The following is a 13,112-nucleotide window of genomic DNA, read 5'->3' on the forward strand; positions in this document are numbered from 1 at the left end:
GACGGCCATGCCGCTCACCGACGAGGACGCGGCGGCACTGGCCATGCGCGCGCTGGACGCCCTATCGCCCGACCAGCGTGTCGCCCGCTCCGCCATCGCGCGCATGCTGGACCCCGACGCGGCCTCGCCCTCCGTCGACATCCACGAGCTGTTTGCCCTGTTCGACACGCTCTATTTCCGCGCCACGCTGCGCGCCCGCGTCGACCTCTCTTGGTCGTCGCGCTTGACTCTGTGCGTGCAACACGGCCCCCTCCTGCGCCCGCCCCGTCCCTGCGTTTGCTTTGCGCCTGTGTTCCTGGCGATCCTTGCCACCGGCCCATTCGTTTCCTCAATTTCTTTTTCGCACCCCCCACGCGTTGCGGCTTGCTGCACCTCTCATTTCATCACGCGTGCATGGCAAGGGCTCCCCTCCTCCCTGCGCCTCCCTGAGATTGCTCCAACGGGAAACCGCATGAAGTCGCATCAAACGCCCGAGGCTGACGGTCGGTTTCAATAGTTGCGCTGGCATCTGCGAGCTCGTCAAAGACGCCCAGGGGAAATACACGCGCATCCGGCTCAAGCTGTCCGAGCCGCTGCTCCAATTTCGCCCGCGCTCCGACACGGTCAACACGCTGTTGCACGAAGCCATCCATGCCTACTTCTTCGTCACCTCGTCTTGGCGCCACTCCCGCGACGACGACGACACGTCCGGCCACGGCGCCGGGTTTCAGATGCTCGCTTCCGCCATCAATGCCCACGGCGGCTTCGATGTCGCCGTCTTCCACACGTTTCACGACGAGGTTGACAGCTATCGCACCCACGTGTGGTTGTGCGATGGCCCCTGCCGAGCTAGTCCGCCCTACTTCGGCCTTGTCAAGCGCAGCATGAACCGAGCGCCCGGCAGGTCTGACAGCTGGTGGTCCCAGCATCAGAGAGACTGCGGCGGTGCCTTTGCCAAAATAGCAGAGCCCGACCTGACCAAGAAGCAGGTTGACGCCCTGAGCGCGCAGGAGAGAGCTGGCCGCCAGAAGAACAAAATTGACCGTTGGATCAAGGTTGCTCCAAGCTCTATTGGACCCAGCCAAGGGGAAACCTTCTCGAATCCAGACGGTCGGGGCTCGAGTGCCAAACGAGAACGCAGTGATGAGGAAAGCATTCCAGCCGCCCAACAAAAGAAGACACTCCTTGCCTGCCCGATTTGTGACGTCCCCGTCACGGAGGAGTCCGTCAACGATCATCTTGACGCCGTGCACGGGACTGGCTGATCTGCATGATCTGAGCCGCTGATCGCCGTTGCACACGATGATCATGCCTATGGACGGCGCGTCGTGGTCTAGACAACGCTTGCAACCGTTGAAGCTTAAAACAGGCGCGAGTCAGTTGGCCAAGACCGACTGAACAACAGAACGTGAATATCCGTATGTACATGCCATTCTTGTTGGAGTCGGCGCCGGAAGTCAACATGAAGGCTCGAGCGCGCGCCCTGAGCATTCGTGAGCTTTGACCCAGGAACCAAACTAAATTTCTGACTTCTGATCCGACATAAATACCTCCAGCAACAGCAACCACGAGAATCGTAACCCTTACCAAGCAGACTTGATGAGGGGTGCGATTGTGAGTATTCTGCTGCACTCATCAAATGGTTTATGATCTTGAAGCACCTAACATTCAAGAAAAGAGTTACCGCTACGTCAACAGCAGGCAAGATACCGACTTTGTACAGACCGTCGACGCTCATTCGCGGCAGAGTTAATCACAAATTGATCACTGTCTGGCCACTCGGTCTCTAGTTTTGTGACGATTGTATGTGAGGATTGCTCAAAATTCCCCATATGTATGTACAATGTCTTCTGGCTCAGTGATCGTCGCTCTCTTGACTGCCTTTTCTAAACATTGGGATCCAATCATACACATCATGCGTCGATCATCTATCCTGTCCCCCGTAGCACCTTTTGGTGTTTTCTGGAACCCTCTAAGCTAGTCTGTGTTCTTCCCACGTTGACTTTACAACATATGCTTGCTACAGTGACCGGTCCATGTTTTCTTTCGGTCGCCCAAACATTCACTGCGGGTATATACTGACGAGAAACGTATAGTATGAACACGTGCCTCGTCGAACGTGTCCTTTGTCGCGCAAGACAGCTCCACGGTGACCACTTCGCGACTTAAGGTCCACCTGTCTACAGCCAGTTCCCGGTCGCGCCTTCCTCCTGCAGCCAATGGCGATTTCCATTTATAGTTAGCGCCAAAGTTGGCACATATAAATTCCATCTCTTGCGATCCATCTCCTCCACTTCCTCCACATCCTCTTTTCTCCACTTCACAGCCGCAAGCTCACCGTAGCCGCAAGCTCACCGCAGCCGCAAGATGAAGGTCACCACTTGCCTCTCCGGAGGCCTTACCCTGCTCCTCGGCCTTTTGCTCGCCGGCCTCACTTTCGCTGCCGGCGCTGGTGAGACGGGATTGGCCACCGCCCCTGACAAGCTCACGCGCAACGTTGTCACGACGTCCTTCTCTCCGAACTATGACAAGTGGGCCGGTGTGGTGTTCCCGCAGCCTCCTTCTTCCGGTCACTTCACCGCGGTTCAGGCAAGCTTCACGGTCCCTAAGGTCACCATTCCTGTCGGATTCCCGCCCGAGGATTACTGGGAGGCTGCTATCAATGTCGGTTTTGGTGGTACCACAGGCAGCAACAACTACTGGATCCAAGTCGGTATCCTCTTGTAGGTCAAGTTACTCCTCTACGATATACGGAAATGACATGAGCCCTACAGAACCGTCCAGGCCTCTGGCGAGAGTACGTACCGCGCCTTCCACGTGTGGTATCCGAAGAGCGATGCAATCTTCGACGACTCTGAGCTGGCCATCTCCGAGGGAGATGTGGTCACAATGCGCGTCGAGGCATACTCACTCTCCACTGGCATTGCCATTGTCGAGAATCACACCACTGGCAAGGGCGTCCACAAGATCTTGGATGCTCCTGCCAACGCACCGCCTCTCCTCGGCCACCATGCTGAGTGGTTCATCGCGGAGCCAGTCGACAACCAGCTCGCCAACTTCAGTACGGTTCAATTCACCAATGCAGTCGCCTACACCAGCGATGGCAGGAACATTGGCCCCGAAGAGGGTGGCGCTCTCATTTCTACCATTCGGGACGGCTGGAAGTTGATGACGGACACTGTCTTGGGCACCCGTGAGCTCACAGTCACATTTGATCCCCGCGTTGGAAAGCGTCGCGCCATGGAGAAGCGCACCGTGGATCCCGTCCGCCCCGGCGGCAGTGCTGGTGTCAGGTTCGTCCAGCCTCTTGAAAATGACAACTATCGTGCCATCCAGGGTACCTTCATCGTGCCTGCGCTGTCTGTGCCGGGCGCTGCACTGGAGCGCAACTACACCGCCGTCGTCGCAGTCAAGATCGGAGGTACTGCCCAAGATGATGAACCTAGCTCCTCTGTCGGTGTCAATCTCATCGTCGCACCCCAAATGGGCAATACTGTCTGGTATGAGCCCTTCTTCAAAATGGGTGGAGTCGAGCATTACTTCAACGACTTCCCCATTGCCCAAGGCGATGTGTTGGCTCTACAGCTTGAGTTCGACAATGCCAACGGCACCAGCGGTCGCGGTACCATCACCAAGCACGGAAACCTCAACAGCGGCAATGAAAGGGCAAATGCAACCATCACCTTGACCGGCGGAGACGTTGTTCAAGGCTATCATGCCGAGTGGGTGGTGACCGACCCATTTGCAAAGAACGTGTCTGAGTTTCCGGCGCACGAGCCTTTCCCTGATTTCGACACAGTCGAGTTTACCGATACGCTCGTCGAGACGACAAGTGGCAGGAAGGCTGGCCCAGGAGATGCGAACGGCAACTATGTGGAGTCGATGCGCATCTACGGTCCGGGAGGTGTGCCCATGACGGATGTGCTGATTGGCACTACCCTAGTGAGCATTGTGTACAAACCTCTCCCCGAGGAGAAGTAACACAGCAACGCCGGAGCTATCCAAATCGAGGGACAGGATGGCTAGAGGCAGGTACACTGCATGGCCGGTTTCTCTTCTAATTCTTTTTGCAATCTTTCTTCTCCTCTCTTCTTGAGAAGATCAGGCCGAGACAATAAGTAGTGCCCATACAAAGAAATTATACAAGACCCTTTTCTTCTTCGACAGGTAGCCGGCAAGCCTCTGTGAGCATTCTTCCATTTGTTGAGGATTCTTCAGTGTGAGGTCAGTCTACAGCTTTAACAACTCAATGTCATGAGATCAAGTGTAAAACAGCGACTCGAAGTACAGATGGCTAAGCTGGTCTGTAGAATTGATTTAGGATCGGCAACTTTCAAGTCGTTCCTCTTGGGAATCGATGCCAAATTCGACGAACGTGTCCGTCGAGACCGTCTATGCATATCACAGATACCCGGCGCTGATACCAGGATTGCCTGCAGCTTGCACGGGACATCAATCGTCGCCCTCTGCAAGCACCCACCTCACGCCCTCCGCTAGCTCCTCTATAAACCGCATCGTCTTCTCCCCTAACTGTGGGAAGAACCAAAAGTAATGCGGCAACCCCTCGTAATTTCTCCTCTTCACCGGTACGCCCGCTTCCTTCAGCGCCGCCTCCAACACCACTCCGTCATCCCGCATGAGGTCCTTCCCAGCCGTCGCAATGTAGGTGCGAGGGAACTTCTTGAGCGTCTCCTCCTCGTACGTAAACTTGACAGCCAGCAGCGGGTCCTCTGGGCTGCGTTCGGCCGCAATATCTGTGGGCACGGCTACTTAGCAAACCCGCGTTTGAAAACAAGAGAAGAGGGAGAGATAGAGAGACAAGAGGCAAGTAAAAGAGAGGGAACCCAAAAAAAAAGGAAAGAAATAAAAAAAACACCACCCGCCACCACTTACCCAACACCTCCTTCTGATCCGCCCCCCTCACAACCGGCGCCTCATCCCACAACTCCCGATAACTCCCATGCAACGTCCTCCACCTCTCCGGCGGCGCCTCCCCATGCACCGTCACCGGAAACACCCCCACCGCGCCCGCGCACCGCGCCTCCTCCCCCGCCAACGCCAGCCGCCTCACCACGCCAAACGCCAACGCGCCGCCCGCCGACCCGCCCATCACGACGACGTCCTTGCCCCGCTTCCCTCCCTTTTCCTCCGCAGCAACGTTCTCCCACGCCCACCGGAACCCGGCGACGCAGTCATCCAGCATGCCGCCCGTGCTGCGCTCGGGCAGCCGGCCGTAGCCGACGCCGACGACGACGGCCGGGACGAGCGCGGCGACGAGTTGGCACTGCGCGTGCTCCGTGTCGAGCGTGCCAGCCATCCAGCCGCCGCCGTGGTACCACACGATGGTCGGGAGGGGCGCCGTTGTTGGTTCTTTCGAGTATAACGGCCGGTTGCGGGGCTTGTAGATGCGGAGGGGTATGGTGGTGTTGTTGGCGGCCGAGTGCTGTGACGGCGGGGCGGGGATGGTGAGATCTGTGTGGTGAGGTTAGTGGTCGAGAGAGGGGGAAGGGGAGGTGGGTGGGTTGGAAAGAATAATGTGCTTTGGAGAAAGAGGAGGGGAAGAAGGATTTGGTTTGTCCCATAATTTCCCACCCTCTCTCCCTACGTACCCTCGACCTCCACATCGACAACTCTGCCCTCGCCGTCTACGAGAGGCTGCGGCCATGCCGCCTGCATCGCATCGCAAAGGCTGTTGAACTGGGCTCGTTTCTCTGTCAAGGTGCCGGACAGGTGCTTGCGGCCGCCCATTGCGGCTTCGAGCTTGTTTCCCCCGCCCCCTTCAAGTCAGCAACACAGCGCCGCTGTTCATTTTTTTTCTTTTTCTTTCGTAGTTTATTGGAAAGAGAGAAGGCGGATGTCATACGAACCTCAAGCCATGCTGGATCGTACCCGTTCTCGTGCGTCGCTGTGGTTGATGCCGACATGTTTGCGCAATTCCAAGCTCCTTTTCTAATTCTTCCGTCTTTGTTGCGTAGCCAGAGTTGTAGTCCGATGCGCAGAGATTTCGATGTGAGAAAGCAGAAGCGGGGTGGTGGAAGCAGCAGATCATCTTATGACCGGTCTCACGTGTAAGGCGGGGTGCAGCGTTCTCATTCAGAGCACGGGGAGTGAACGATAAGCGCTAGATGTCAGCACTCCTCGAAACACGACGGTTGGTCGATCAACCTGCCGCAAGTAGAACACCAAGCATCTTTCATCGCCATGCGGAACATGCATTCGGGTATCTTTTGACTCATTCGCATCGGTTAGCCTTGACCCAGCACCGCACCGCTCGTATTACCCGGTAGCGTGAGATTTCATCCACGACGTCCATCACACCGAGACATCCATGGCCTGCTGACCGTCCTCCCGCTCAATCTGCTCCACCCTCTTCATGATTTTCGCCTTCCACCTCAAGAACCCCGCTCTCCTCGCCTCACTCAAATAATCCACCTTATCCTGCATCATCGTGCCCAACCCACCCTGCGACACCCCGGCCTGCACATCCACCGCCTTGGTCTTCCTCTTCTTCAACGGTGTATACGGCGTCTGCGGGACTCCCCCCCTTCCCTCATCCTCATCCCCATCCTCATCCGCCTCCGTATCCCCCCCGTCCTCCATCTCCACATCCACATCCTCACCCTCATCCTCACCCTGCTGCACCACGTTCCCAAACCACTCCATATCCAACCACCCCCTCTCCTTCACCTCCACCAACAACCCCTCCACCCTCCCCACCAGCTCCTCCTCCCCCTCCTCCTCCTCCCCCGTCTCCCCGAACCCCCCCTCCTCCCTCAACACCTCCACCACCTTCCCCCTCCTCTCCCGCATCTCCGCCGCGCTCGTCGGCCGCCCACTCAGCCGGATCATCGTGTACATCAGCAACACGGCGACGAGCGGCGGCACGTCCTTTTCGCCCACGACCACGACCACCTCCGCCGGCGCATGCTCCGCGCGACGCGTTTTCCGCGCCGACGACCGAGATGGAGTGGTGGTGTTGGCGGCTTGTTGCTTCAACACCGACTGCACGCCGGCGTACACGTGCGGCACCGCGGCGCGCGGCGCGTCGAGTGCGCGGCACAGCGCGCGGATGAGGGGCGCTACGTATGCCGGGACGATGCCGTCGCCGCCGTGGTTCGTGGTAGCGGTGTCGCCTCGTTTTCTTTTTGTGGAGGAGGCGGTCGGTGTGCGTGTGTCGCCTGCTGCTGCTGCTGCTGCTGCTCCGCGCGGCGTTGTTGCCGGTGTTTTGCGGGCTGGTGTTGCTCGGGACGGGGTTGTCGTGGCGGTGGGGGTGCGCCGGCTCGAGGGGGTGTAGGTGGTGGCGGCGGCGGTGCGGGTGGCGCGTCTGCTGGGGGTTTGGGGTTGGGCGGGGGCGCCGGAGAAGGAGCCGGTGAAGGAGGATGAGGGGGTGGTGGTGGTGGTGAGGGCGCTGTCGAGGTAGGCGTAGACTCTCTTGTAGGCGCGAGGGGGGATGGGCGGGCGAGGGGCGATCGGGGGGAGGTTGAGGCGTTGTTTTAGTCTGCCATGGTTGCGCGTGTCAGTATGGAAAGGGAATGAGTTGGCGATGAAGGAGGGAGGACTGACCTCTCGCATGCTAGATGGGCGCATGCGTAGGTACGGGCGATTTCCTCCTCGGGCCTCAGGCTGCTTGCCTTGTTGCGCGACTGCGCGAGCAGCGAGACGGCGGTGTTGAGGAGCTCGGGCGGGATGGGTCCGTTGTGCGCGGGCACGAGGCCGACGAGGGCTTGTTCGACCGGTTTGCTCATGGTGTTCAATGGCAGAAAAGCTGGTGTTGCTGAACGATGATGCGGGGATGGTTGGAGTGGGCGAAAAGACGCAGCTAAGCTTCGCGCACCGCGTCATAGCTTCGACGCGACATCACGTGCAAAAATGCATGTTGCTGAAATGGGTTGCAAAACATATACCCCGTAGAATCCTGAATAGCCAACTGAAGCAGATATGCCGAGGGGATCGTAAACGGACCCGCCACCGTTTTGTTAAAAGACTAACATGACAGGGTGGGCAGCCAGCCCTTTAGATGTAAGAACGCTCCTTTTTTTTCTTTCCAAATCTGCTCTGGAGCTCCTCTTTGCCGTAGAGATAGTTGATGAACTTGAAAAAAAGAAAAAAGAGAGAATGTGTACACTTTATACCTCATGTCAATAACAAGAATTGCAGTAATAGGTTTCAGTACTCCAAGTTAAAGTTATATGCTCTCCCTAAAAACGCCATGGCTTGCTTAATAAAACCGCAGAACCGAACATGTCGCTCAATGCTCTGTACATATATCCTTCGTAAGTCATGACAATCTCATACCTCATTTAAAAATCCTTCCTCGCATGCCTGCTATAGTCCTTTCTCAACCTCTCACCGTAAATGTACAACACGAACGGAATTGGGATAAACGCAATGCCCAAGAACGCCAGTGTGCTACTCGCCCACCCGACGCCCAAATCTTTGTACATGGCGTTTGCGAACAGCGGGAACCCCGCGCCGAAAGCGGAGCGCATGACGTCGTTGCCGGCCAGCACGCTGGCGACGTGGTCCGGGTAGGCGTCGGCGAGGTAGTTCAGCACCGAGTTGAACAGCAGCGTCGCAGCGACACTGAAGAAAGCGCTGCCGATGATGGGCATGATCCAATGCACGTCGGCCCGCGCGCTCCAGCCGAACCAGAAGAGGCAGATGGGGACGCAGAAGGCCCCGACGAAGGCGGGCGGCAGGCGCTTTTCCGGCTTGATGTCGCCGCGGGAGTTGAACTGTTTTTCTTGCACGAGGTAGAGGTAGGTGAAGAAGGGCGGGATGGTGACGAGGGCGCCGACGAAGATGCCGAGGTAGGCGAGGCCTTGCTGGCCGAGGTCGAAGCCGTGGATCTCGACGAAGACGATGACGAAGGATTCGAACCAGATGTAGAGAAGACCGTAGATGAGTGCGATGTAGAGGTTGAGCAGGAACACCATCGGCTCGGTGAAGTTCAGCGTGATCGGCCGGACGAGTGCCATCAACACGATGTCTTTGCCCGTCATGTTCTCTGCCATGATCTCCGGCTCGCACTTCAGCTTGGAATTGCCGGTCAGCTTGCGGAGGCGGCGGGTGCGGCGGTACAGGATGTTCTGGGAGCTGGTTTCGGGCAAGAAGAAGAAGATGAAGGCGAGGCAGAAGCCGGATAGCCACATCAGTTCCCAGATTGTCCATGTCCAGCCCTCGGCTTGGGCAGCGAAGCCGCCGATGAGCGGGCCCATTGTAGGACCGCAGACGGCCGCGATGCCCCAGACGGCCATTCCGTAAGCGCGCTTGCGCGGCGCATACATGTCGCCGACACTAGCACCGCCGGTGGCCAGGACCGGCGAGCCGAAGAAGCCGGTCAGGAAACGGAAGGCGAGGAGCATGCCAAAATTGACAGCGAGGGCAGTAGGGACTTGGAAGACGACGAAGACTATGAGTGTCAGGAAGTACACGGGGTTGCGGCCGATGTATGGGATCTCCGACATGGGCGACCAGATCATCTGCTCGGATACAACAGTCAGTCACTGCGTGATTACAGGGCCAGAGGAGAACATTGTACCGGACCAAGTCCGTAGCCAGCGACGAAAAGCGTCAACCCCAAGGTTGCGGCGACCTGGGAAACGCCAAACTTTTGCATGACATCTTGGATTCCAGGAGTGTAAATGGCGGAACCGATGTAGATACTGAAGGTCAAGAGACATATCTCGAAGGTTACGAAGAATTTCTTTCCTACAGACCAGTTTTGCGGATTCTGCAAAGAAAGTCAGATACAGTACCGGCGTGTCTGGAGAAGCGTGCCTTACCGCTGGGTCATCCGGACCGTACCAAGTGACCAGTAGCGTATCTTTTCCATTCTCTGCGTCGGCGTCGGCACCCGCTTGGTTTCTCCCGTCTGGCGACGTCGTATCCGAGTCGATTCCTTCCTTTTCGACATCGACGCTTCGCTTGCTTTCTTCATCCGACTCTCCATTAGGGGCCCTCCGGCTCGACAAGGAAGCAGCCTGAAGCGCCTGGCCTCCTGATCTCCCAGGGTCGATGTATCGCTTCCATAGAGAAGGATCTCGCTCCTCGGGATACTGCAGGAATTTGCCTCTTGTGAGCAAACGCGCCGTCTGACCAAAAATGGATTCCTGAATAAGGTCCCTCATGATGGACGAAGACGAGAGGAGAAATTGAAAGGGACTGGTTTCACGATTGATGAAGTCGAGAACGGGTTCCAAGGAACAGCGAACACATTATAAAGGAAATGTCACCATGCTTCCAACATCGTCATACGGTCTGTCGGGAGTTGAAGGGTCCGACGGAAGTCGGTATTATTGCCGGCTTCCGACCAGAAACGGCAGAGCTAGCCCATTCGATAGACTGCGTTCCGGGCAAAAAACGTGGAGTTTGGAAGTCTATGACGTGGGCGGCCCATGTTGTGATGGTGGCGGTACGGCTCGGCGTGGTGGACCATGTGCTTACCTTAGTGCATGCGGACGGCGCCCGGATCTCCAGGCGCCGCCGGCTCCATGCGGAAAGACGTGAGATCTGGCGCAGGCCCATTCGAGATCCCGATGCCAAGCTCTGATGTAACAGACTCGGAGCGCGGTCTGGACGCTGCATCTGCCGTCACCATCATAACCCCAGCGCCGGAAAGGTTACCGAGAGCTCGTTTCCCGCTTCTCGGTTTGCGCTGAAGAAGAATATTATTGTGGGCTCACTGCATTCCGCGCGCCGTAGACCATCGCCACCCGCGTGTTCGGAAGTGCAAGGCTGGAAAGTACACGTATCCATGCTGAGCTTTGAGGTGTTTCCTGTCCCTTGTTGAGAATTAGCACTTCTGCATTATGAGACGTGTCGGTGGAAGGAGACTTGGATGGCCAAGACATCGCCTGTTTCATTCTTCGAGCATCTGATCTGCTGATTCCAGCCTCAGACGTGCAAGAACGCGCCTGACGCCGGAGACTAGACGAGTCGTCAGCCTCCATTGCGACTTCTCTCACTAGAGAGTCACGCACCAGGCCTACGAGGACCCTGAGAACAAAGACAGCGCGCCTCAACACTCTGTTGTCCGTGAGCTGGCGCGCTGATTGGTCACGATGCCTCGCCTACCATCAAGGTATCTCGACGAGCCTCAGGACCACGGTCTATTTTATCAACTGTTACTATCTTTCTCTTCTTCGCATCGACGTACACACTGCATACAACTCACCAAGAGGCAATGTCGGCAACATCGTCACCCGTTCCCCCTCTTCTCGCACCGGTCTCGACGCCGCAGCCAACCCAGAGCTCCACCGTTGCCATGCAGTCCACCGACAAGCTGAAGAGCGGTACAACCTGGGATAACCTGCCGAGCGAAATCATCCTCCATGTGGTTGCCAGCACCGAGTACTTCGAATTCGCCACGATACACAACCTGCAGCTCGTGGATCAGCGACTGTATCGCATCCTCAAGGCGTACGAACGCTCACTGTGCAAGGGCTACGTGACCAACCAGCTGCGGCACGTCGTCGCCTACTTCCCAGATCTCATATCGCCGCAGTGCAAAGCCTGTGAGTTAGGTCACAGCCCCACCCTCCCAGCCTGGTATTGATGGGTGCTGCAACAGGTCGCAGCGTCGTGGGATGCACTTGCAACCTCTCGTTTAGCTTGCTGGCAAATATCCAGCACAGCGTCCAGCTCCTGACTGAGCTTCACCGTGACGTGTTCGAGCTTGCGCCTGTGTGCCGCTGTCTCCAATCCTGGCACACGCTGTTCAAGGCCGGAGTGTTGTTCCTTTTCCGCATGCAAGGGCTGTGTATGTTTGCCCACGCCTTCCCCGTTCACCTCCGGGACAGAGGACTGACGAGAACAGCGTCGTATGACGAGAAGGCCGACTTCATCTTCAGCATGCCCGTCGGATGTCTTGTTGCAGTCTTGATCGCGCTCACTCAGAGCCTCCGGGCGGTACAAATGGGTGGCAGTGGCCTCATCCACCAGGACGCGCTCCCGGACGATGCGCAATCCCGCAGCGACGTTCTGCTCGTGTTCGAGGATTGCATTCTTCGGGGTGGGCCGGAGGTCGTCATGTGAGTGACTGCCGAAAAGCCTCACTTTCTGATTATTGACGTGTTGACAACAGGGGGACGCTCAACCACAACGAATGGGCGGAGAAGTGAGTGTTTCGGCTCACACGTTGGAGATGGACCCAGGCTGACGACGGGTTGTAGCATGCTCGAACGTCAATACAGCAGGCTCGACGAATCGCAGATGGCCGATGAAGACGGCACGCCGCCGCAGAAATCCCTCATCTCGCAGCTCAAGCGAGCGTTCGCGTTCAAGGCCGGGTGTCGCATTGGCGGGATCATGACCAAGGCCATGGAGATGTCGCAGAAGAAGCCGCTGCGAGACATTACCGATGCTTACATCGTCAACTTGGTGCAATCCGTACCAGAATACTGAGTGATTAACGGCGGCAATTTGATCGACTCTCGCTCTGGGTAACACTCGTGAGACGGGATCAGCATGGTTGGCGGGCTGCATCATGGCGGGCGATTGGGAGGCTGTTTTTGTCAACTGTCTGAGTGCAAATATGGCGGGATGGGCACTCTTTTTTTTTTTTTTTTTTAGATACCCGAGCTGGCGCTGCAGCGGGGACCACAAGTGTAAGTCGGGGAGCGACACATTAATGTGAGCAAGGATGCAAGCCGAAACGCGATTCAAGGCGGGCGTTTTAGATGCGACTTCCCCATGAGATTAGCGGGTGGGCAGGTGGGCAGGTGGGGCTCTTTGCGAACCAATCGGGGAGGTGGCTTCCCCGCCGCACCTCGACTCTCGCCTGCTCTCCGCCCTTTGCACCACTCAGCCCATCACCTTCCATTTCCCTTCGATTGACATGCAGCCGTTGCGCCACCGCCTGGCCTGCACCTTTGTTCCCGACCTGCCACCCTGCTACTCTCGACGTGGTTGAGTCGGGGCCGTGGCAACTCGAGCCAAGCGCGCGCCGAGTACAGCCATGCGAAAGTCGGCCGGGCGTGGCGTACACCACTCGGACACGGAGATTGTGTAGTCAGAAGCGACATACAAAAGACCGCGTTGGCGCTCTTGCCACTCCGGCTGCTGCAAGACAGTGCGGCATATTCACCTCGTCGCAACCGTGGACAGTGGAGACGTTGATAAGAGCGGACTGC

At 57.4% G+C, this 13,112-nt stretch overlaps 6 protein-coding genes across 6 annotated transcripts; 3 read left to right on the forward strand and 3 right to left on the reverse strand.

Moving 5' to 3' along the window:
* Positions 1-7: 7 nt before the first annotated feature.
* Positions 8-1,244, forward strand: BKCO1_6000183 (sprt-like domain-containing protein spartan; the record flags this gene model as incomplete). Its single annotated transcript, XM_020277831.1, has 2 exons — positions 8-231; positions 497-1,244. 2 exons carry the CDS (start codon positions 8-10, stop codon positions 1,242-1,244), a joined length of 972 nt encoding a protein of 323 aa, XP_020133869.1.
* A 1,102-nt stretch (positions 1,245-2,346) lies between these two features.
* Positions 2,347-3,960, forward strand: BKCO1_6000184 (aspergillopepsin-2 heavy chain; the record flags this gene model as incomplete). The annotated part of the gene is made up of 2 exons (XM_020277832.1): positions 2,347-2,702; positions 2,754-3,960. The coding sequence occupies 2 exons, from the start codon at positions 2,347-2,349 to the stop codon at positions 3,958-3,960; spliced, it is 1,563 nt and encodes a 520-aa protein (XP_020133879.1).
* A 471-nt stretch (positions 3,961-4,431) lies between these two features.
* On the reverse strand, positions 4,432-5,727 carry BKCO1_6000185 (sterigmatocystin biosynthesis lipase esterase stci; the record flags this gene model as incomplete). The annotated part of the gene is made up of 3 exons (XM_020277833.1): positions 4,432-4,733; positions 4,873-5,451; positions 5,589-5,727. 3 exons carry the CDS (start codon positions 5,725-5,727, stop codon positions 4,432-4,434), a joined length of 1,020 nt encoding a protein of 339 aa, XP_020133870.1.
* Positions 5,728-6,291: 564 nt separating this feature from the next.
* BKCO1_6000186 (origin recognition complex subunit 6) lies at positions 6,292-7,724 on the reverse strand (the record flags this gene model as incomplete). Its single annotated transcript, XM_020277834.1, has 2 exons — positions 6,292-7,477; positions 7,543-7,724. 2 exons carry the CDS (start codon positions 7,722-7,724, stop codon positions 6,292-6,294), a joined length of 1,368 nt encoding a protein of 455 aa, XP_020133881.1.
* Positions 7,725-8,279: 555 nt separating this feature from the next.
* Positions 8,280-10,109, reverse strand: BKCO1_6000187 (multidrug resistance protein; the record flags this gene model as incomplete). Its single annotated transcript, XM_020277835.1, has 3 exons — positions 8,280-9,461; positions 9,521-9,712; positions 9,765-10,109. The coding sequence occupies 3 exons, from the start codon at positions 10,107-10,109 to the stop codon at positions 8,280-8,282; spliced, it is 1,719 nt and encodes a 572-aa protein (XP_020133882.1).
* A 1,055-nt stretch (positions 10,110-11,164) lies between these two features.
* BKCO1_6000188 (uncharacterized protein) lies at positions 11,165-12,384 on the forward strand (the record flags this gene model as incomplete). The annotated part of the gene is made up of 5 exons (XM_020277836.1): positions 11,165-11,495; positions 11,552-11,740; positions 11,798-12,011; positions 12,065-12,097; positions 12,153-12,384. 5 exons carry the CDS (start codon positions 11,165-11,167, stop codon positions 12,382-12,384), a joined length of 999 nt encoding a protein of 332 aa, XP_020133871.1.
* Between the last annotated feature and the right edge of the window lie 728 nt (positions 12,385-13,112).

This window comes from Diplodia corticola (assembly GCF_001883845.1).
Source record: "Diplodia corticola strain CBS 112549 chromosome Unknown scaffold6, whole genome shotgun sequence".
Classification (NCBI taxonomy): domain Eukaryota; kingdom Fungi; phylum Ascomycota; class Dothideomycetes; order Botryosphaeriales; family Botryosphaeriaceae; genus Diplodia; species Diplodia corticola.